The sequence below is a fragment of the Bombina bombina genome, chromosome 2, assembly GCF_027579735.1.
Source record: "Bombina bombina isolate aBomBom1 chromosome 2, aBomBom1.pri, whole genome shotgun sequence".
Taxonomy (NCBI): Eukaryota; Metazoa; Chordata; class Amphibia; order Anura; family Bombinatoridae; genus Bombina; species Bombina bombina.
Window position 1 is genome coordinate 1,327,964,046 of NC_069500.1, and position 24,131 is coordinate 1,327,988,176.

Sequence of the window (24,131 nt, forward strand, 5' to 3'; positions counted from 1 at the left end):
TATCAAGATCACCGATGCCCTCTCCTGATTGATCCTGGCTACCAGCCTGGGGATGAGAGGAAACGGCGGGAATACATAAGCTAGTTTGAAGGTCCAAGGTGCTACTAGTGCATCTACTAGAGTCGCCTTGGGATCCCTGGATCTGGACCCGTAGCAAGGAACCTTGAAGTTCTGACGAGAGGCCATCAGATCCATGTCTGGAATGCCCCACAATTGAGTGATTTGGGCAAAGATTTCCGGATGGAGTTCCCACTCCCCCGGATGAAATGTCTGACGACTCAGAAAACCCGCTTCCCAGTTTTCCACTCCTGGAATGTGGATTGCAAACAAGTGGCAGGAGTGAGTCTCCGCCCATTGAATGATTTTGGTCACTTCTTCCATCGCCAGTGAACTCCTTGTTCCCCCCTGATGGTTGATGTACGCAACAGTCGTCATGTTGTCTGATTGAAACCGTATGAACTTGGTCTTGGCTAGCTGAGGCCAAGCCTTGAGAGCATTGAATATCGCTCTCAGTTCCAGAATATTTATCGGGAGAATAGATTCTTCCCGAGACCAAAGACCCTGCGCTTTCAGGGGTCCCCAGACCGCGCCCCAGCCCACCAGACTGGCGTCGGTCGTGACAATGACCCACTCTGGTCTGCGGAAGCTCATCCCCTGTGACAGGTTGTCCAGGGACAGCCACCAACTGAGTGAATCTCTGGTCCTCTGATCTACTTGTATCGTCGGAGACAAGTCTGTATAGTCCCCATTCCACTGACTGAGCATGCACAGTTGTAATGGTCTTAGATGAATTCGCGCAAAAGGAACTATGTCCATTGCCGCTACCATCAAACCTATTACTTCCATGCACTGCGCTATGGAAGGAAGAGGAACAGAATGAAGTATTTGACAAGAGTTTAGAAGTTTTGATTTTCTGGCCTCTGTCAGAAAAATCCTCATTTCTAAGGAGTCTATTATTGTTCCCAAGAAGGGAACCCTTGTTGACGGAGATAGAGAACTTTTTTCTACGTTCACTTTCCACCCGTGAGATCTGAGAAAGGCCAGGACAATGTCCGTGTGAGCCTTTGCTTGTGGAAGGGACGATGCTTGAATCAGTATGTCGTCCAAGTAAGGTACTACTGCAATGCCCCTTGGTCTTAGCACCGCTAGAAGGGACCCTAGTACCTTTGTGAAAATTCTTGGAGCAGTGGCTAATCCGAACGGGAGTGCCACAAACTGGTAATGCTTGTCCAGAAATGCGAACCTTAGGAACCGATGATGTTCCTTGTGGATAGGAATATGTAGATACGCATCCTTTAAATCCACCGTGGTCATGAATTGGCCCTCCTGGATGGAAGGAAGAATTGTTCGAATGGTTTCCATTTTGAACGATGGAACCTTGAGAAACTTGTTTAGGATCTTGAGATCTAAGATTGGTCTGAATGTTCCCTCTTTTTTGGGAACTACGAACAGATTGGAGTAGAACCCCATCCCTAGTTCTCCTAATGGAACAGGATGAATCACTCCCATTTTTAACAGGTCTTCTACACAATGTAAGAATGCCTGTCTTTTTATGTGGTCTGAAGACAATTGAGACCTGTGGAACCTCCCCCTTGGGGGAAGCCCCTTGAATTCCAGAAGATAACCTTGGGAGACTATTTCTAGCGCCCAAGGATCCAGAACATCTCTTGCCCAAGCCTGAGCGAAGAGAGAGAGTCTGCCCCCCACCAGATCCGGTCCCGGATCGGGGGCCAACATCTCATGCTGTCTTGGTAGCAGTGGCAGGTTTCTTGGCCTGCTTACCTTTGTTCCAGCCTTGCATTGGCCTCCAGGCTGGCTTGGCTTGAGAAGTATTACCCTCTTGCTTAGAGGACGTAGCACTTGGGGCTGGTCCGTTTCTGCGAAAGGGACGAAAATTAGGTTTATTTTTGGCCTTGAAAGACCTATCCTGAGGAAGGGCGTGGCCCTTGCCCCCAGTGATATCGGAAATAATCTCTTTCAAGTCAGGGCCAAACAGCGTTTTCCCCTTGAAAGGAATGTTAAGCAATTTGTTCTTGGAAGACGCATCCGCTGACCAAGATTTTAGCCAAAGCGCTCTGCGCGCCACAATAGCAAAACCAGAATTTTTCGCCGCTAACCTAGCCAATTGCAAAGTGGCGTCTAGGGTGAAAGAATTAGCCAATTTGAGAGCATGAATTCTGTCCATAATCTCCTCATAAGAAGAATCTTTATTGAGCGCCTTTTCTAGTTCATCGAACCAGAAACACGCTGCTGTAGTGACAGGAACAATGCATGAAATTGGTTGTAGAAGGTAACCTTGCTGAACAAACATCTTTTTAAGCAAACCCTCTAATTTTTTATCCATAGGATCTTTGAAAGCACAACTATCTTCTATGGGTATAGTGGTGCGTTTGTTTAGAGTAGAAACCGCCCCCTCGACCTTGGGGACTGTCTGCCATAAGTCCTTTCTGGGGTCGACCATAGGAAACAATTTCTTAAATATGGGGGGAGGGACGAAAGGTATACCGGGCCTTTCCCATTCTTTATTTACAATGTCCGCCACCCGCTTGGGTATAGGAAAAGCTTCGGGGGGCCCCGGGACCTCTAGGAACTTGTCCATTTTACATAATTTCTCTGGAATGACCAAATTCTCACAATCATCCAGAGTAGATAACACCTCCTTAAGCAGAGCGCGGAGATGTTCCAATTTAAATTTAAATGTAATCACATCAGGTTCAGCTTGTTGAGAAATTTTCCCTGAATCTGAAATTTCTCCCTCAGACAAAACCTCCCTGGCCCCCTCAGACTGGTGTAGGGGCACTTCAGAACCAATATCATCAGCGTCCTCATGCTCTTCAGTATTTTCTAAAACAGAGCAGTCGCGCTTTCGCTGATAAGTGGGCATTTTGGCTAAAATGTTTTTGATAGAATTATCCATTACAGCCGTTAATTGTTGCATAGTAAGGAGTATTGGCGCACTAGATGTACTAGGGGCCTCCTGTGCGGGCAAGACTGGTGTAGACGAAGGAGGGGATGATGCAGTACCATGCTTACTCCCCTCACTTGAGGAATCATCTTGGGCATCATTTTCTCTAAATTTTGTGTCACATAAATCACATCTATTTAAATGAGAAGGAACCTTGGCTTCCCCACATACAGAACACAGTCTATCTGGTAGTTCAGACATGTTAAACGGGCATAAACTTGATAACAAAGTACAAAAAACGTTTTAAAATAAAACCGTTACTGTCACTTTAAATTTTAAACTGAACACACTTTATTACTGCAAATGTGAAAAAGTATGAAGGAATTGTTCAAAATTCACCAAAATTTCACCACAGTGTCTTAAAGCCTTAAAAGTATTGCACACCAAATTTGGAAGCTTTAACCCTTAAAATAACGGAACCGGAGCCGTTTTTATATTTAACCCCTTTACAGTCCCTGGTATCTGCTTTGCTGAGACCCAACCAAGCCCAAAGGGGAATACGATACCAAATGACGCCTTCAGAAAGTCTTTTCTATGTATCAGAGCTCCTCACACATGCATCTGCATGTCATGCTTCCCAAAAACAAGTGCGCAATAGAGGCGCGAAAATGAGACTCAGCCTATGATTAGGGAAAGCCCCTAGAGAATAAGGTGTCCAATACAGTGCCTGCCGGTTATTTTACATAATTCCCAAGATTAAAATAATTCCTCAAGGCTATGAAGTATAAAATATGCTTATATATAAATCGTTTTAGCCCAGAAAATGTCTACAGTCTTAAAAGCCCTTGTGAAGCCCTTTTTTTTTTTTTCTTTATGTAATAAAAATGGCTTACCGGATCCCATAGGGAAAATGACAGCTTCCAGCATTACATCGTCTTGTTAGAAATGTGTCATACCTCAAGCAGCAAAAGTCTGCTCACTGTTTCCCCCAACTGAAGTTAATTCCTCTCAACAGTCCTGTGTGGAAACAGCCATCGATTTTAGTAACGGTTGCTAAAATCATTTTCCTCTTACAAACAGAAATCTTCATCTCTTTTCTGTTTCAGAGTAAATAGTACATACCAGCACTATTTTAAAATAACAAACTCTTGATTGAATAATAAAAACTACAGTTAAACACCAAAAAACTCTAAGCCATCTCCGTGGAGATGTTGCCTGTACAACGGCAAAGAGAATGACTGGGGAAGGCGGAGCCTAGGAGGGATCATGTGACCAGCTTTGCTGGGCTCTTTGCCATTTCCTGTTGGGGAAGAGAATATCCCACAAGTAAGGATGACGCCGTGGACCGGACACACCTATGTTGGAGAAATATCTTGTTTATTAGTAATGTAAATACTAAAGTCTCAGCAAATGTGGAATGAAATTTGGTTTCTGAAAACTGATTAAAAGGTATTATATGTGTGTCAATCCATATATTTATGTTAAAGGATTATATTAAAGGATTGATTAAACAGCAGGTAGCGGTTAAAGTGATGACGATGTATATACACACCTTGGCTATATCCTGAAGTGTAGCAAGCTCTAAAATCTGTGACAGAACATCCAAAGCAGACCGCAGAAAACTCCCAAACTTTTCACTGGTATTCTGAAGGTCCAAAGTAACCTAATGAAACATGGAAGACAGATAAAAATAAGGACTGACAACATTTTCTATTTATCATTCCTTTAGCATAAACACCACATTTCTATCATAATTTTGGGCATGCAAGTAAGACATTTCTGATTGGACACCGGTTTAATGCATTAGCAGAAAGGTAAATATATCATATATATATATATATATATATATATATATATATATATACACACATATATATATATATACACACACATATATATATATATATATATATATATACACACACATATATATATATATATATATATATATATATATATATATATATATATACACACACACACACACAAATAAAAACTTTTAACTCCTTACTTCCATTTACCTGGTCTAACATTTTTGTGGGACACATTCTCAATGCTCAATAGGTAAAGGGGACTTTTTACTTGGGGATTAGTAGCAGATCCCCTTCCTATTTCACTTTTTGACCGTATGGGACCAGGAACATACAATTTAAAAGAGTAAAGTTAATGTTCAAATGAGGTGTCCCTTTTTCCTATGATGCAAGGTGACCAATTATTATTATTATTATAATTATCATCATCAGCAGGTATTTGTAGAGTGCCAACAGATTCCACAGCGCTATAAACATAGGCAGTATACAAGATAACATTTACAGGGATCAAATGGGTAGAGGGCCCTGCCGAGAGTTGCACTGTTGTAGTCGGCTCTTATGAAGGTGAACTACAAACAGCTGGGATCTTAGGCTTACAGGCTAAGGGGTTCAAGGGGATAGCAGTGGCGATAGGAAAGTTAGTGTAGGTTATATTCATCCCTAAATAGTAGAGTCTTTAGGGAGCGCTGAAGCTTTCAAAACTAGGGGAACGCTTGAAGCTTTCAAAACTAGGAGAGAGTCTTGTGGAGCGAGGCAGAGAGTTCCATAAGATTGGAGTTAGTCTGGAGAAGTCTTGTAAACAGGAATGTGAGGAGGTAACAAGAGTGGAGGAGAGTAGAAGATCATAAGCAGAGCGAAGGGGACGGGAGGGAGAGCATCTGGAGACAAGGTCTGAGATGTAGGGGGGAGCAGTATAGTTGAGGGCTTTGTATGTCAGAGTGACAATTTTTTGTTTAAGCCTAGAGGCAAGAGGAAGACAGTGAAGGGATTGGCAGGGAGGTGCAGCAGATGAAGAGCGATGTGTAAGGAAGATGAGCCTGGCAGAGGCATTCATTATGGATTATAAAGGAGCTAGGCGGCAGCTAGGGAGACCAGAGAGGATCGAGTTGCAGTAGTCGAGACGGGAAAGGATGAGAGAGTAGATTAAAATCTTAGTTGTGTCTTGTGTAAGGAAATGTCTAGTTTTAGAGATGTTTTTAAAGGTGGAAGCGGCAGGCTTTAGCCATGGACTAAATGTGAGGTCAGGAAGAAAGATCTGAGCCAAGTGTGACCCCAAGATATCGGGCATGTGGGGTAGGGATACTGATCAACAGTAATAGAGAAATGGGGGGTGGAAATATTGGAAGAAGGGGGGAAAATAAGGAGCTCAGTTTTGGAGAGATTTAGCTTGAGGTAGTGAGGTGACATCCAAGATGAGATATGAGAAAGTTAGTGACACGGGTTAGCAAGGAAGGAGATAGGTCTGGAGCAGAGAGGTAGATTTGGGTGTTGTCGGCATACAAATGATATTGAAACCGGTGGGACTTTATTAAGGTACTTAATGATGACGTGTAGATTGAGAAGAGAAGGGGACCGAGGACAGAGCCTTGCGGTACCCAAACAGAAAGTCGTAACGGGGCAGAGGATGCCCCAGAGAAGGCTACACTAAAGGTACGGTTAGAAAGATAGGAAGAGAACCACGAGAGAGCTGTGTAGCAGATGTCGAAGGATTAGAGGGTTTGGAGCAAAAGAGGGTGGTCAACAGTATCAAAGGCTGCAGACAGATCAAGGAGGATAAGCAGAGAGACGTGGCCTTTGGATTTTGCTGTAAGTAGGTCGTTGGTAACCTTAACAATTGCTGTCTCTGTGGAGTGAAGGGGGCGAAATCCAGATTGCAGTGGGTCAAGAAGGGAGTTTAATGTAAGGAAATGGGATAGACGTGCATATACTAGCTTTTCAAGACACTTTGAGGCAAGAGGGAGTAGGGAAATAGGGCTGTAGTTGGATGGGGAGGTTGGATCGAGAGGTTTTTTGAGGATAGATGTGACCAGTGCATGTTTAAGAGATGAGGGAAATATATCAGTGCTGAGAGAGAGGTTGAAAATGTGTGTGAGTATAGGGGTAAGGTTAGAAGAGAGGTAGGGTAGTATCTGTGAGGGGATGGGGTTGAGGGGACAGATAGTGAGGCAAGAGGATAGTATAAGAGCAGAAACTTCTTCCTCTGTAATAGGGGCAAAATAGCTAAATGTATGGCTATGTGGGTTTTCGATGATTGTGAGCTTTTGAGGGGGTGGGAGACCAGTAGTATGTTGAGAGCCGATTTAATTTCTGATGGAGTCGAGTTTGTTGTTGAAGTAGCTGGAAAATCTTGAGCTGAGAGAGAAATTGTAGTAGGAGGTGGGGTTGAGCGGAGAACAGTATTGAACGTGAAGAATAGACGTTTTGGGTTTGAAGAAAGAGAAGAGATCAGAGTAGAGAAGTAGTGTTGCTTATATAGATTAAGGGCCGAATAGTAAAAGTTCAAAATGAACTTATAGTGAAGAAAGTCAGCTGAACAGTACGGGAACATCTGTGTAGGTACTGTGTCAGAGGAGTATGCCAGGGCTGAGGATGAGTGTATGATTTCTGAGCTATGGTGGGTGGGGCCAGATTGTCAAGGATCGATGTAAGTGGCAGAAAGACTTATCAGGGCAGGAAAAGGAGGGGATGGAAGAGAGGAGAGGTTCGAGAGAGCTAGCGAGCTGTTGCTGATCTAATGACTTGATTCTTCTGTGTTTGTTGTGAGGGGTAGAAGGAGGGAGACTTGTAAGGAAGTGATGTTACAAGTGAGGAGATGATAGTCAAAAAGAGGAAAACGGGAGTTTGTGAAGTTTGAGATAGTGCATTGATAGCTGAAAATAAGATCAAGGGAGTGACCATCTTCGTGAGTGGGAGAGTCAGTCCATTGTAACAGGCCGAAAGAGGAAGTAAATTGCAGAAATTGTTTTGCAGAGGAGGCAGTGGGATTGTCAACAGGGAGGTTGAAGTCGCCAAGAATGTGGGCAGGGGAATCTGAGGAAAGGAAATAAGGTAGCCAGGCGGCAAAGTGATCTAGAAATAGAGTTAAGGAGCCGGGGGGGAGGGGGGGGGCGTATATGACTGCAACATGTATAGAGAGGGGAGAGAATAAGCAAATCATGTGGGTTTCAAATGAAGAAAATGTGAGGGAAGAGAAGGGCTGTATTTGTTGAAAGGTGCAACGAGAGAAAAGTAAAATACCAACACCACCTCAGTGTCTATTATCAGACCTAGGAGTGTGGCTGAAGTGGAGACCCCCATGTGACAGTGCAGCAGAGGAAGCTGTGTCTGAAAGAGGGAGACCGGTTTCTGTGAGAGCCAGAAGATTGAGAGAGTGGGAGATAAAGAGGTCATGGATAGAAGTGAGCTTGTTGCAAATAGACCAATCACTTTAACTTTATTATAGAGCTACTATCTTCCTCCATCTCAGGTTGACAGATTTAATAGTTGCATCCACATACACTAGATTTTTATTACTTTTTAAATGGATGTGCAATATAGAATGTACATCTTACATGTTGCAGAAAATAAACAGTCAGTAGTGCTAAGTGAAGTATACTTATTCCTTAATTCATGAGTGACTCCCACAGACACATGGAAACATATCTTATTATAATATTTCTACTTTTGCAATGCTTTTATTTTACTGTGTTTTCATGGGTTTTTTAATTGTTTTTTTTTTCCCCTAGCAAAAAATATTTGTTTTTGGAATTTGTTGGTACTGTATCTCATAATAGCAAGTGTCATTAAAAAAAAAAAAAACAGAATTTATGCTTACCTGATAAATTACTTTCTCCAACGGTGTGTCCGGTCCACGGCGTCATCCATTACTTGTGGGAATATTCTCTTCCCCAACAGGAAATGGCAAAGAGCACAGCAAAAGCTGTCCATATAGCCCCTCCTCAGGCTCCGCCCCCCAGTCATTCGACCGACGGTTAGGAGAAAAAAAGGAGAAACTATAGGGTGCCGTGGTGACTGTAGTGTATAGAGAAAGACATTTTTCAAACCTGATCAAAAAACCCGGGCGGGCCGTGGACCGGAAACACCGTTGGAGAAAGTTATTTATCAGGTAAGCATAAATTCTGTTTTCTCCAACATTGGTGTGTCCGGTCCACGGCTTCATCCATTACTTGTGGGAACCAATACCAAAGCTTTAGGACACGGATGAAGGGAGGGAGCAAATCAGGTTACCTAAACGGAAGGCACCACGGCTTGCAAAACCGTTCTCCCAAAAACAGCCTCCGAAGAAGCAAAAGTATCAAATTTGTAGAATTTGGCAAAAGTGTGCAGAGAAGACCAAGTCGCTGCCTTACATATCTGATCAACAGAAGCCTTGTTCTTGAAGGCCCATGTGGAAGCCACAGCCCTAGTGGAGTGAGCTGTGATTCGTTCAGGAGGCTGCCGTCCGGCAGTCTCATAAGCCAATCGGATAATGCTTTTCAGCCAGAAAGGAAGAGAGGTAGCAGTAGCATTTTGTCCTCTCCTCTTACCAGAGTAAACGACAAACAAAGATGAGGTTTGTCTAAAATCCTTAGTTGCTTCTAAATAGAACTTTAAAGCACGAACTACATCTAAATTGTGCAACAAACGTTCCTTCTTTGAAACTGGATTCGGACACAGAGAAGTAACAACTATTTCCTGGTTAATATTCCTGTTGGAAACAACTTTCGGAAGAAAACCAGGCTTAGTACGCAAAACGACCTTATCGGAATGGAACACCAGATAGGGTGGATTACACTGCAAAGCAGATAATTCAGAAACTCTTCTAGCAGAAGAAATAGTAACCAAAAACAGAACTTTCCAAGATAGTAACTTGATATCTATGGAATGCAAAGGTTCAAACGGAACCCCTTGAAGAACTGAAAGAACTAAATTTAGACTCCAAGGAGGAGTCATGGGTCTGTAAACAGGCTTGATTCTGACCAAAGCCTGTACAAAAGCTTGTACATCTGGCACAGCTGCCAGTCGTTTGTGTAACAAGACAGATAAAGCAGAAATCTGTACTTTTAGAGAACTCGCTGACAATCCCTTATCCAAACCTTCTTGGAGAAAGGAGAGGATCTTAGGAATTTTAATCTTACTCCAGGAGAATCCCTTGGATTCACACCAACAGATATATTTTTTCCATATTTTATGGTAAATCTTTCTAGTCACAGGTTTTCTGGCTTGGACCAGAGTATTTATCACTGAATTTGAAAACCCACGCTTGGATAAAATCAAGCGTTCAATTTCCAAGCAGTCAGCTGCAGAGAGACTAGATTTGGATGTTCGAATGGACCTTGTACTAGAAGATCCTGTCTCAAAGGTAGCTTCCATGGTGGAGCCAATGACATATTCACCAGGTCTGCATACCAAGTCCTGCGTGGCCACGCAGGAGCTATCCAAATCACAGAGGCCTTCTCCTGTTTGATCCTGGCTACAAGCCTGGGAAGGAGAGGGAACGGTGGAAACACATAAGCTAGGTTGAACGACCAAGGCGCCACTAATGCATCCACTAGAGTCGCCTTGGGATCCCTGGATCTGGACCCGTAGCAAAGAACCTTGAAGTTCTGACGAGACGCCATCGGATCCATGTCTGGAATGCCCCATAATTGAGTCAACTGGGCAAATACCTCCGGGTGGAGTTCCCACTCCCCCGGATGGAAAGTCTGACGACTCAGATAATCCGCCTCCCAGTTGTCTACCCCTGGGATGTGAATTGCAGATAGATGGCAGGAGTGATCCTCCGCCCATTTGATGATCTTGGAGAGCCAGAAGATTAAGAGAGTGGGAGATAAAGAGGTCATGGATAGAAGTGAGCTTGTTGCAAATAGACCAATCACTTTAACTTTATTATAGAGCTACTATCTTCCTCCATCTCAGGTTGACAGATTTAATAGTTGCATCCACATACACTAGATTTTTATTACTTTTTAAATGGATGTGCAATATAGAATGTACATCTTACATGTTGCAGAAAATAAACAGTCAGTAGTGCTAAGTGAAGTATACTTATTCCTTAATTCATGAGTGACTCCCACAGTCACATGGAAACATATCTTATTATAATATTTCTACTTTTGCAATGCTTTTATTTTACTGTGTTTTCATGGGTTTTTTAATTGTTTTTTTTTCCCCTAGCAAAAAATATTTGTTTTTGGAATTTGTTGGTACTGTATCTCATAATAGCAAGTGTCATAAAAAAAAAAAAAACAGAATTTATGCTTACCTGATAAATTACTTTCTCCAACGGTGTGTCCGGTCCACGGCGTCATCCATTACTTGTGGGAATATTCTCTTCCCCAACAGGAAATGGCAAAGAGCACAGCAAAAGCTGTCCATATAGCCCCTCCTCAGGCTCCGCCCCCCAGTCATTCGACCGACGGTTAGGAGAAAAAAAGGAGAAACTATAGGGTGCCGTGGTGACTGTAGTGTATAGAGAAAGACATTTTTCAAACCTGATCAAAAAACCCGGGCGGGCCATGGACCGGAAACACCGTTGGAGAAAGTTATTTATCAGGTAAGCATAAATTCTGTTTTCTACAACATTGGTGTGTCCGGTCCACGGCTTCATCCATTACTTGTGGGAACCAATACCAAAGCTTTAGGACACGGATGAAGGGAGGGAGCAAATCAGGTTACCTAAATGGAAGGCACCACGGCTTGCAAAACCTTTCTCCCAAAAACAGCCTCCGAAGAAGCAAAAGTATCAAATTTGTAGAATTTGGCAAAAGTGTGCAGAGAAGACCAAGTCGCTGCCTTACATATCTGATCAACAGAAGCCTCGTTCTTGAAGGCCCATGTGGAAGCCACAGCCCTAGTGGAGTGAGCTGTGATTCGTTCAGGAGGCTGCCGTCCGGCAGTCTCATAAGCCAATCGGAAAATAATGCTTTTCAGCCAGAAAGAAAGAGAGGTAGCAGTAGCATTTTGTCCTCTCCTCTTACCAGAGTAAACGACAAACAAAGATGAGGTTTGTCTAAAATCCTTAGTTGCTTCTAAATAGAACTTTGAAGCACGAACTACATCTAAATTGTGCAACAAACGTTCCTTCTTTGAAACTGGATTCGGACACAGAGAAGGAACAACTATTTCCTGGTTAATATTCCTGTTGGAAACAACTTTCGGAAGAAAACCAGGCTTAGTACGCAAAACGACCTTATCGGAATGGAACACCAGATAGGGTGGATTACACTGCAAAGCAGATAATTCAGAAACTCTTCTAGCAGAAGAAATAGTAACCAAAAACAGAACTTTCCAAGATAGTAACTTGATATCTATGGAATGCAAAGGTTCAAACGGAACCCCTTGAAGAACTGAAAGAACTAAATTTAGACTCCAAGGAGGAGTCATGGGTCTGTAAACAGGCTTGATTCTGACCAAAGCCTGTACAAAAGCTTGTACATCTGGCACAGCTGCCAGTCGTTTGTGTAACAAGACAGATAAAGCAGAAATCTGTACTTTTAGAGAACTCGCTGACAATCCCTTATCCAAACCTTCTTGGAGAAAGGAGAGGATCTTAGGAATTTTAATCTTACTCCAGGAGAATCCCTTGGATTCACACCAACAGATATATTTTTTCCATATTTTATGGTAAATCTTTCTAGTCACAGGTTTTCTGGCTTGGACCAGAGTATTTATCACTGAATTTGAAAACCCACGCTTGGATAAAATCAAGCGTTCAATTTCCAAGCACTCAGCTGCAGAGAGACTAGATTTGGATGTTCGAATGGACCTTGTACTAGAAGATCCTGTCTCAAAGGTAGCTTCCATGGTGGAGCCGATGACATATTCACCAGGTCTGCATACCAAGTCCTGCGTGGCCACACAGGAGCTATCCAAATCACAGAGGCCTTCTCCTGTTTGATCCTGGCTACAAGCCTGGGAAGGAGAGGGAACGGTGGAAACACATAAGCTAGGTTGAACGACCAAGGCGCCACTAATGCATCCACTAGAGTCGCCTTGGGATCCCTGGATCTGGACCCGTAGCAAAGAACCTTGAAGTTCTGACGAGACGCCATCGGATCCATGTCTGGAATGCCCCATAATTGAGTCAACTGGGCAAATACCTCCGGGTGGAGTTCCCACTCCCCCGGATGGAAAGTCTGACGACTCAGATAATCCGCCTCCCAGTTGTCTACCCCTGGGATGTGAATTGCAGATAGATGGCAGGAGTGATCCTCCGCCCATTTGATGATCTTGGATACCTCTCTCATCGCCAAGGAACTCTTTGTTCCTCCCTGATGGTTGATGTAAGCTACAGTCGTCATGTTGTCTGACTGGAATCTTATGAATCCGGCCTTCGCTAATTGAGGCCAAGCCCGGAGAGCATTGAATATCGCTCTCAGTTCCAGGATGTTTATCGGGAGAAGAGACTCTTCCCGAGACCATAGGCCCTGAGCTTTCAGGGAATCCCAGACTGCGCCCCAGCCTAATAGACTGGCGTCGGTCGTGACAATGACCCACTCTGGTCTGCGGAAACTCATTCCCTGAGTCAGGTGATCCTGGGTCAACCACCAACGGAGTGAGTCTCTGGTCATCTGGTCTACTTGAATCTTTGGAGACAAGTCTGCATAGTCCCCATTCCACTGATTGAGCATGCACAGTTGTAATGGTCTTAGATGAATTCGAGCAAAAGGAACTATGTCCATTGCTGCAACCATCAACCCTACTACTTCCATGCACTGAGCTATGGAAGGCTGCAGAATAGAGTGAAGAACTTGACAAGCGTTTAGAAGCTTTGACTTTCTGACTTCTGTCAGGAAGATTTTCATTTCTAAAGAATCTATTATTGTTCCCAAAAAGGGAACTCTTGTCGACGGAGACAGGGAACTCTTTTCTACGTTCACCTTCCACCCGTGAGATCTGAGAAAGGCTAGAACAATGTCTGTATGAGCCTTTGCCTTGGAAAGAGACAACGCTTGAATTAGAATGTCGTCTAGATAAGGTGCCACTGCAATGCCCCTCGGTCTTAGAACCGCTAGAAGGGACCCTAGCACCTTTGTGAAAATTCTGGGAGCAGTGGCTAAACCGAATGGAAGAGCCACGAACTGATAATGTTTGTCCATAAAGGCGAACCTTAGGAACTGATGATGATCTTTGTGGATAGGAATATGTAGGTACGCATCCTTTAAATCCACGGTAGTCATATATTGACCCTCCTGGATTGTAGGTAAAATTGTTCGAATGGTTTCCATTTTGAACGATGGAACTCTGAGAAATTTGTTTAGAATTTTTAAATCCAGAATTGGTCTGAAAGTTCCCTCTTTTTTTGGGGACTACAAACAGGTTTGAGTAAAACCCCTGACCTTGTTCCACAGCTGGAACTGAGTGTATCACTCCCATCTTTAACAGGTCTTCTACACAATGTAAGAATGCCTGTCTCTTTATTTGGTTTGAAGATAAGTGAGACATGTGGAACCTTCCCCTTGGGGGTAGTTCCTTGAATTCTAGAAGATAACCCTGAGAGACTATTTCTAGTGCCCAGGGATCCGGAACATCTCTTGCCCAAGCCTGAGCAAAGAGAGAGAGTCTGCCCCCTACTAGATCCGGTCCCGGATCGGGGGCTACCCCTTCATGCTGTCTTGGTAGCAGCAGCAGGCTTCTTGGCCTGTTTACCCTTGTTCCAGCCTTGCATTGGTTTCCAAGCTGGTTTAGTCTGGGAAGCGTTACCCTCTTGTCTAGAGGCTGCAGAGTTAGAAGCTGGTCCGTTCCTGAAATTGCGAAAGGAACGAAAATTGGACTTATTCTTAGCCTTGAAAGGCCTATCCTGTGGGAGGGCATGGCCCTTTCCCCCAGTGATGTCTGAAATAATTTCTTTCAAATCCGGCCCAAAAAGGGTCTTACCTTTGAAAGGGATATTAATCAATTTTGTCTTGGAAGATACATCCGCCGACCAAGACTTTAGCCAGAGCGCTCTGCGCGCCACAATTGCAAACCCTGAATTTTTCGCCGCTAATCTTGCTAATTGCAAAGCGGCATCTAAAATAAAGGAATTAGCTAACTTAAGTGCGTGAATTCTGTCCATGACTTCCTCATTAAACACCACATACTCTTCACCATCTCCGTGGAGATGCTACTTGTTCAGAGCGGCAAAGAGAATGACTGGGGGCGGAGCCTGAGGAGGGGCTATATGGACAGCTTTTGCTGTGCTCTTTGCCATTTCCTGTTGGGGAAGAGAATATTCCCACAAGTAATGGATGACGCCGTGGACCGGACACACCAATGTTGGAGAAAAGACCCATAATTTATACTTAGTTCATAAATTTCTTTCTTTCAGGGTGGTGAAAGTCCACGATCCATTACTCGTGGGAATTACCCTTCTCTACCACTAGGAGAAGGCAAAGAGTTCCAAACCCCAAAAGCTCTATAAAACCCCTCCCACATACCTCAGTCTAAAGTATAACCAAACAAGTGAGGTAAGAAAAAGGAATAAGAGCCATAAAAGGAGAAACAAACAAAAAAGATGTGCTGAAGAAAAAACTAACCCCAGAAAAAATACTTATAGGAACTAAAACCCAAGCTGTGGAGTCCCAAAGTAATAACAGAAAGGAAGGGATTTAAAAAACATCTTTTGAAATTGAATCAACAATCTCAAATACATAAATTCTCCATTTTGATGACATAAATACAAAAAAAAAGCAAACATGCAAAAAAAATCAAACGGACAACTTCCTCAAGAAACTGTATGATCTGGAAATCGCTTGAACAATCCAGCTAGAAGTAGTTTATTTTGCAGGAGGCTGACCCAGACTAAGACTTTTTGGAATGACAAAAAGTCTATCCCTTCTTGCGAATTGACTGTGTCTGCTTAACATAAAAGTGAAGGCAGAAGACCACATCAAGACGATCATCGTTTCCCCTTCACTCTCCTATTTCTCAGGACAAAAAGCTGGTAACACAATATCTTCACTTCTATGAAAGTCAGACAGTATCTTAGGCAGAAACTCAGCAACAGTTCACAAGATAACTTTATCCTGATGAAAAACAAGAAAAGGTTGCTTGACAGAAAGTGCTTGTAATTCTGACAAACGTTCTTTAAAATGCAAAAGAAAAACCAAAAAGTCACAGAGGCTCAAAAGGAGTATCCATACAGGCTTCCAAGACTAAAAGATGCAAGGAGTGAACTGTAGATCTCTTGCTTTGATGGATATGGGCCAAAGACTAAAACAATTGATTTACCAAGAGATCTTGTAAAACCTTTCCCAAATTATGTAATGCACATTTGATGTAGATTTTTTTCTAGTTTTCAGGAGCGCCTGGATTACTGGGGCAGAAATAACATAATTTTTGTAAGAACTTACCTGATAAATTCATTTCTTTCATATTGGCAAGAGTCCATGAGCTAGTGACATATGGGATATACAATACTACCAGGAGGGGCAAAGTTTCCCAAACCTCAAAATGCCTATAAATACACCCCTCACCACACCCACAATTCAGTTTAACGAATAGCCAAGCAGTGGGATGATAAAGAAAGGAGTAGAAAGCATCAACAAAGGAAATTTGGAAATAATTGTGCTTTATACAAAAAATCATAACCACCATAAAAAGGGTGGGCCTCATGGACTCTTGCCAATATGAAAGAAATGAATTTATCAGGTAAGTTCTTACATAAATTATGTTTTCTTTCATGTAATTAGCAAGGGTCAATGAGCTAGTGACATATGGGATATCAATACCCAAGATGTGGATCTCCACTAAAAACAGCCATAATCCGCTGAAAAAATTAATCCACAACCCAAAAAAATACGTTTATTTTCATTTTTGAAAGAAAAAAACTTAAATCAAAAGCAGAAGAATCAAACTGAAACAGCTGCCTGAAGAAAATTCTCTGAGGTGGACCCTGACCCGACTCTAAATAAGCTTGAAGAATCAAAAGTTTCAACCAAGAAGCCAAGGAAATAGCAGAAGCCTTCTGACCTATCCTAGGACCAGAAAACCAAACAAATAGCTTCCTGAAAACTTTAGTAGCTTCCACATAATATTTCAAAGCTCTTACCACATCCAAAGAATGTAAAGATCTTTCCAAAGAATTCTAAGGATTAGGACATAAGGAAGGGACAACAATTTCTCTACTAATGTTGTTAGAATTCACAACCTTAGGTAAAAATTGAAAAGAAGTCGCGCAAAACTGCCTTATCCTGATGAAAAATCAGAAAAGGAGACTCAGAAGAAAGAGCAGATAACTCAGAAACTCTTCTAGCAGAAGAGATCGCCAAAAGGAACAAGACTTTCCAAGAAAGTAGTTTAATGTCCAAAGAATGCATAGGTTCAAATGGAGGAGCCTGTAAAGCCTTCAGAACCAAATTAAGACTCCAAGGAGGAGAAATTGATTTAATAACAGGCATTATACGAACTAAAGCCGGTACAAAACAGTGTATATCAGGAAGTATAGCAATCTTTCTGTGAAATAAAACAGAAAGAGAACTGAAGAGCCCTGAGAATTGCACAGAGTTCTAAAATATTTATTGGTAATCTCGCCTCTTGAGATTTCCAAACCCCTTGTGCTGTTAGAGATCCCCAAACAGCTCCCCAACCTGAAAGACTTGCATCTGTTGTGATCACAGTCCAGGTTGGCCGAACAAAAGAAGCCCCTTGAACTAAACAATGGTGATCTATCCACAATATCAGAGAGTGTCGTACATTGGGATTCAAGGATATTAATTGTGATATCTTTGTATAATCCCTGCACCATTGATTCAGCATACAAAGCTGTAGAGGTCTCATGTGAAAACGAGTAAAGGGGATCGCGTCCGATGCTGCAGTCATGAGACCTACAACTTCCATGCACATAGCCACTGAAGGGAATGACTGAGACTGAAGGTGCCGGCATGCTGCAACCAATTTTAAACGTCTCTTGTCTGTTAGAGACAGAGTCATGGACACTGAATCTATCTGGAAGCCTAAAAAGGTGACCCTTGTCTGAGGAATCAAAAAACTTTTTGGTAAATTGATCCTCCAACCATGTTTCCGAAGAAACAACACTAGTTGATTCATGTGAGATTCTGCAGAACGTAAAGACTGAGCTAGTACCAAGATATCGTCCAAATAAGGAAACGCCGCAATACCCTGTTCTCTGATTACAGATCGTAGGGCACCCAGAACCTTTGAAAAGATTCTTGGAGCTGTTGCTAAGCCAAATGGAAGAGCAACAAATTGGTAATGCTTGTCTAGAAAAGAGAATCTCAGAAACTGAAAGTGATCTGGATGAATCGGAATATGAAGGTATGCATCCTGCAAGTCTATTGTAGACATATAATGTCCTTGCTGAACAAAAGGCAGAATAGTCCTTATAGTCACCATCTTGAAAGTTGGTACTCTTACATAACGATTCAAAATTTTCAGATCCAAAACTGGTCTGAATAAATGTTCTTTCTTTGGTACAATGAATAGGTTTGAATAAAACCTCAAACCTTGTTCCCGAGGAGGAGTGGAATGATTACCCCTGAAGACTCCAGGACTGAAACACACTTCAGGAAAGTCTGAGCTTTTACTGGATTTACAGGGATATGTGAAAGAAAAAATCTTCTCACAGGAGGTCTTACTCTGAATCCTATTCGATACCCTTCGGAGACAATGCTTTGAATCCAATGATTTTGGACAGATTTTATCCAAATATCCTTGAAAAACCTAAATCTACCCCCTACCAGCTGAGCTGGAATGAGGGCCGCACCTTCATGTGGACTTAGGGGCTGACTTTGGTTTCCTAAAAGTCTTGGATTTATTCCAATTTGAGGAAGGCTTCCAATTAGAAGCAGATTCCTTGGGGGAAGGATTGAGTTTTTGTTCCTTATTCTGACGAAAGGAACGAAAACGGTTAGAAGCCTTAGATACCCTTAGGTTTTTTTATCATGAGGCAAAAAAACTCCTTTTCCCCCAGTGATAGTTGAAATAATAGAATACAACTGAGAACCAAATAAATTATTACCTTGCAAAGAAAGAGATAGTAATCTGGATTTAGATGTCATATCAGCATTCCAAGATTTAAGCCACAAAGCTCTTCTAGCTAATACAGCTAAAGATATGGATTTAACATCAATTTTGATAATATCAAAAATGGCATCACAAATAAAATGATTAGCATGTTGCAGTAATCGAATAATGCTAGATATGTCAGAATCCAATTCTTGTTGCGCTAAATTCTCCAACCAGAAAGTTTATGCAGCCGCAACATAACCCAAAGAAATTGCAGGTCTGAGAAGATGACCTGAATATAAATAGGCCTTCCTTAGATAGGATTCAAGCTTCCTATCTAAAGGATCCTTAAAGGAAGTACTATCTTCCATAGGAATAGTGGTACGTTTAGCAAGAGTAGAAATAGCCCCATCAACTTTGGGGCTTTTTCCCCCAAAACTCTATAGATTTTGCTGGTAAAGGATACAATTTTTTAAACCTTGAAGAAGGAATAAAAGAAGTACCTGGCTTATTCCATTCCCTAGAAATCATATCAGAAATAGCCTCAGGAATAGGAAAAACCCCTGGAGAAACCACAGGAGGTTTAAAAACAGCATTTAAACGTTTATTAGACTGAACGTCAATAGGACTGGTTATCTCAATATCCAAAGTAATTAACACTTCTTTTAATAAAGAACGCATATACTCTATTTTAAATAAATAAGTAGATTTGTCTGTGTCAATGTCTGAGGAAGGATCTTCTGACTCATCAGAAGAGGATAAATTATTATGTTGTTGGTCATTTGAAATTTCATCAGCTAAATGAGAAGTTTTAAAAGACCTTTTACGTTTATTAGAAGGTGGAAATGCAGACAAAGAATTCAGAATAGAATCAGAAACAAATTCTTTAAAATTTACAGGTATATCATGCACATTAGAAGTTGAAGGAACTGCAACTGGCAATGTACTATTACTGATGGAAACACTATCTGCATATAAAAGTTTATCATGACGACAACTATTACAAATGACATTCAGAGAAATAATTTCTACAATTTTACAGCAAATGCACTTAGCTTTGTTAGAACCGGTGTCAGGCAGCAATGTTCCAGCAGAAACTTCTGAGACAGGATCAGATTGGGACACCTTGCACAATGTAAGAGAAAAAACAACATATAAAGCAAAATTATCTATTTCCTTATATGACAGTTTCAGGAATGGGAAAAAATGCCAATAGCATAGGCCTCTGATTGAGAAAAAAAGCAAGAGGCAAACATCAATGGGGTATTGAAATAATGAAAAAAATAACCGGAAATGACACACTCGCGTCACCAATGATGCCACCGTGTGAAAGATCTCGGCGTCACGTAAGACGCCGTAAATGACGAAGATGCGTCATAAACGTATCTTTTCGCAACAAAAAGATTTTCGCGCCAAGAATGACGCAATAAAGTTTAACATTTGACGCACCCGTGGGCCTAATACCCGCAAATGCAAGAAGTAGTGAAATAAAAAAGACTAAACCCCAGGTAAGAAAAAAAATTCTTAAAATGTTTATATTCCCAAATATGAAACGGACAGTCTGCAGAAGGAAATACATGAACCTGACTCAAGGCAAATATAAGTATAATACATATATTTAGAACTTTATATAAATGCATAAAGTGCCCAACCATAGCTGAGGTGTCTTAAGAAATAAAAAACATACTTACCAAAAGACACCCATTCACATATAGCAGATAGCCAAACCAGTACTAAAACAGTTATTAGTAGAGGTAATGGTAAATTGAGAGTATATCGTCGATATGAAAAGGGAGGTAGGAGATGAATCTCTATGACCGATAACAGAGAACCTATGAAATAGACCCCCGTTAGGGAAATCATAGTATTCAAATAAGCGATACTCCCTACACGTCCCTCTGACATTCGCTGTACTCTGAGAGGAATCGGGCTTCAACAATGCTGAGAAGCGCATATCAACGTAAAAATCTTAGCACAAACTTACTTCACCACCTCCATAGGAGGCAAAGTTTGTAAAACTGAATTGTGGGTGTGGTGAGGGGTGTATTTATAGGCATTTTGAGGTTTGGGAAACTTTGCCCCTCCTGGTAGGATTGTATATACCATATGTCACTAGCTCATGGACTCTTGCCAATTACATGAAAGAAATATAAATTGCTCTAAACGGACGGTCTCAGCAACCATGCTGTCAAGCTGAGGCTAAGAGGGTGTGGCTGTAGCAACAGACTCTGAAGCAGATTGTCCCTTGACACCGGAAGAATTCATTAAGGGTGAATTGCCAGCCTATGGATTAGAGGCAACGAAGGCCTGCAATGCCAAAAGGGTAGGAACCACTTTGAATGTTGCCTTTTCTTTCAGGATTTTGTTCAGCAGATCAGAAATGAGAGGAAACGGTGGAAACACATAGATCAGATTTAACTCCTAGAGCATGAACAGCTGGAATCAAGCTGAAATGGTGTGGAACTTAACAGATTGGGACTGGATGCTATTCAATTCATTTCTAGAGTACCCCATTTGTCCACAATCATTTGAAAAAAAACTTTCTGTTGAGCTGCCATTCCGTTGAGGAGGTCTGTCTTCTGCTGAGAAAATCTTAACTGACATTCAAGGAGCCTGGGATGTGGACAGCTTTCAACAACTGAAGATTGTGTTGAGCGCACACAAAAATTAGACAGAGCTCCTTCAGGACTTATCTGACGTTTTGTTCCTCCGTGAAACTGAATGTAAGTAGAAGCAGTTCTGTTGTCTTTTATAAAACTTATACCATTTTTCCTGACAGGAAATTTAAAAATACACTAAGGGACGAAATATAGCCCTGATCTATAAAAGATTAGAGGACATCTTTTGAGTGTGTTTGTCCCAAACTACCTGGGCATAAAGGCAGTTGCATACAGCCTAACATCCATGCTTGCTGGAATCTGTCTGATGGTTTGGAAGTGATCCCCCACAGCTTCTTCCTCTGGCTTCGCTCTGAGTTTTCCATCCCTGAAAATGAAATGAATACTTCCTAGAAGAGGATTCTGATATTGAGATCGCTGCCTATGAGCAAACAATAGATTCTTAAGAATCCTAGTAACCTGTGAAACAAAAGGTTTCATCTCCAAAGCCTTTAGAGATTAAACTTTCCAATTGCTTACCAAACAGCAAGTTCCCCACAAAGGGGCAAACCTGGGATATTAGCCTTTGAGCCAGCATCTGCCTCCCAGTGACACAGTCATAAAGCTTTTCATGCAAGATTAGCTGTAGCCTTAAACTTGGCATTCCAGCATCTATGAAGCAGCAGAAATACAGAATGAAGTAACCTTCTTATGATCTAAAAGAAAAAGCATAATTGCTTTAGTTTCAGGAACATTTTGGATAACATTACTGGATCAAACATTAGAAAACTTGAGAACAGAAAACATGACTAGGAGAGGATGGAACATAGCCTCTTGCTGCAAATAAAGGTTGATAAAACTTTGCTCCATTTTGTTATCCATAACATCTTTAAATGTATCAGAATCATCGGTAGGAAAAATTATCTTTTTGTATAATCTGGAAGCCGCAGCATCCACTTTAGAAGGACTTGAAAATAGAGTATATATAGATTAGTTAATGGAAACGGATTAAAAACATTCTCAGGTATACCAAGCTGCTTTTCATGATTAGCAAGGGCAGACAAATATACTTAAAGGGACACTGAACCCAAATTTTTCTCTTCTGTGATTCAGATAGAGCATGTAACTTTCTAATTTACTCCTATTATACATTTTTCTTTGTTCTCTTGCTATCTTTTTATGAAAAAGAAGACATCTAAGCTAAGGAGCCAGTCAATTTTTGGTTCAGATCTGGACAGCACTTGTTTATTGGTGGGTGAATTTATCCACCAATCAGCAAGAACAACCCAGGTTGTTCACCAAAAATGGGCAGGCATCTAAACTTACATTCTTGCTTTTCAAATAAAGATACCAAGCTAATGAAGAAAATTTGATAATAGGAGTAAATTAGAAAGTTGCTTAAAATTGTATGCTCTATCTGAATCACGAAAGAAAAAAATTGGGTTCAGTGTCCCTTTAATAGCTTCAGATACATGAAAAGTATTATCCGATTCCAGCCTCGGCTTTAACCAATATGAAGAAACTTGGAGCTGCTCATCCTCTATTCACAAAGTCTCATTAACAGCTTTAATAAAGACACGCAGAGCCAAAAGAAATTGGTGCATTATAATCAAACGTTCCCATTCAGAAAAGGTGTCAGAAATTATATAGTACTTAGCAGTAGCAAAACTCCACCATACATTTCCCCAATACATACTTTGCATACATTTTTATCTTGCCAGCAAGGATTTGGACAAAGTGAGCAAATTGATAAAACAAAGCAAAAGAAATTGAGCATAATATTAGTGAAAAGTTCACATAAGCAAGGTACATAAAAATAAAACAAAATCCATATCAGAGGCTTCCTGGCCATTTGTAGGTTTACTGGGATTAAACTCCATGATAACGAAGGCTGTCATGCACATAGAGGCAAAAACAGGTATGTAAGCACTTAGGCCAAAAAAACATTACTGGCAAATGTCAGACTAAACAATGCTCTGAGCGGAAGAACCCCCTACCACAGCAGTCAGGGAACAATCTTTGTTGGATGTGGGAAACTCCACACAACGGAGCTCCAGATAGCCCAGTGAATGCCAAAGCCGAGGCATACAGAAGAACAGCCCTCAAACAGAATCCCTATGATGTCCCTTTCAGATAAAGTCACGGTAAGATGGTGGACCCCACAAGTAACTTTATGGAAGAGGACCTCCCACCACCACACCAGTGCCTCAAGGACAAAGATCTATTGGCGCATCAAAGGTAAATAGTGAGATTCCCTTCACAGGGGGTTATACAGAAGCAGCCTAAAAAACGCCCAGAGGAAGCCAGAACAAAATACGTGAAAAGGGTCTTCTAGTCCTGTCTACCTAATGGTTGAACAGAACTAGGTGGAGGAGGGGGCAGTACCCAAGGTCTTAAGTATAAACAGGTAACCAGAGGAGTTGGAAGCTCTGTCCACCCGCTCAGGGGAGGAGTTCTCACTGGTAAGCATAAATAATTATTATTATTTTTTTTTATTTTTTTTTAAATAGGTTGTTTACTTCGATTATCAAAGTTACTTGCTTTTCTTGGTATCATTTGTTGAAGAGGAAAGACTTTACTGCTTATATGCGTATAGGAGTCTAAGACTCCTGACCCCTGTGACGCGATAAAGGAGGAAATAAAATCAATCTTTGAAATTCATCATAAAAAAATCTACTGCTATACTACTAAATAGATTTTCCTTAGACTTAGGATTCCTAAGGTTTTAACTAATATTTGCTAAATGTTAAATTGTTGGGTAAAAAAATAAATCTTAAACTATATCCTCTGCTGTATCTTTTGTATTGATCTCTAAATGTGTTTTTATGATAAGTTGTCTGGTTGGACTTAATTAAATTAAAACCAGATTGTACTATGTAAACATTTCTT

General features: G+C 41.4%; 1 protein-coding gene across 1 annotated transcript in view; it reads right to left on the reverse strand.

Moving 5' to 3' along the window:
• HTT (huntingtin) overlaps nucleotides 1–24,131 on the reverse strand; it is a gene marked incomplete in the record, with an annotated part of 1,068,170 nt that overhangs the window by 595,541 nt on the left and 448,498 nt on the right. Inside the window, 1 exon segment of the mRNA XM_053704193.1 lies at nucleotides 4,458–4,568. Coding sequence (XP_053560168.1) covers nucleotides 4,458–4,568 — 111 coding nt within the window.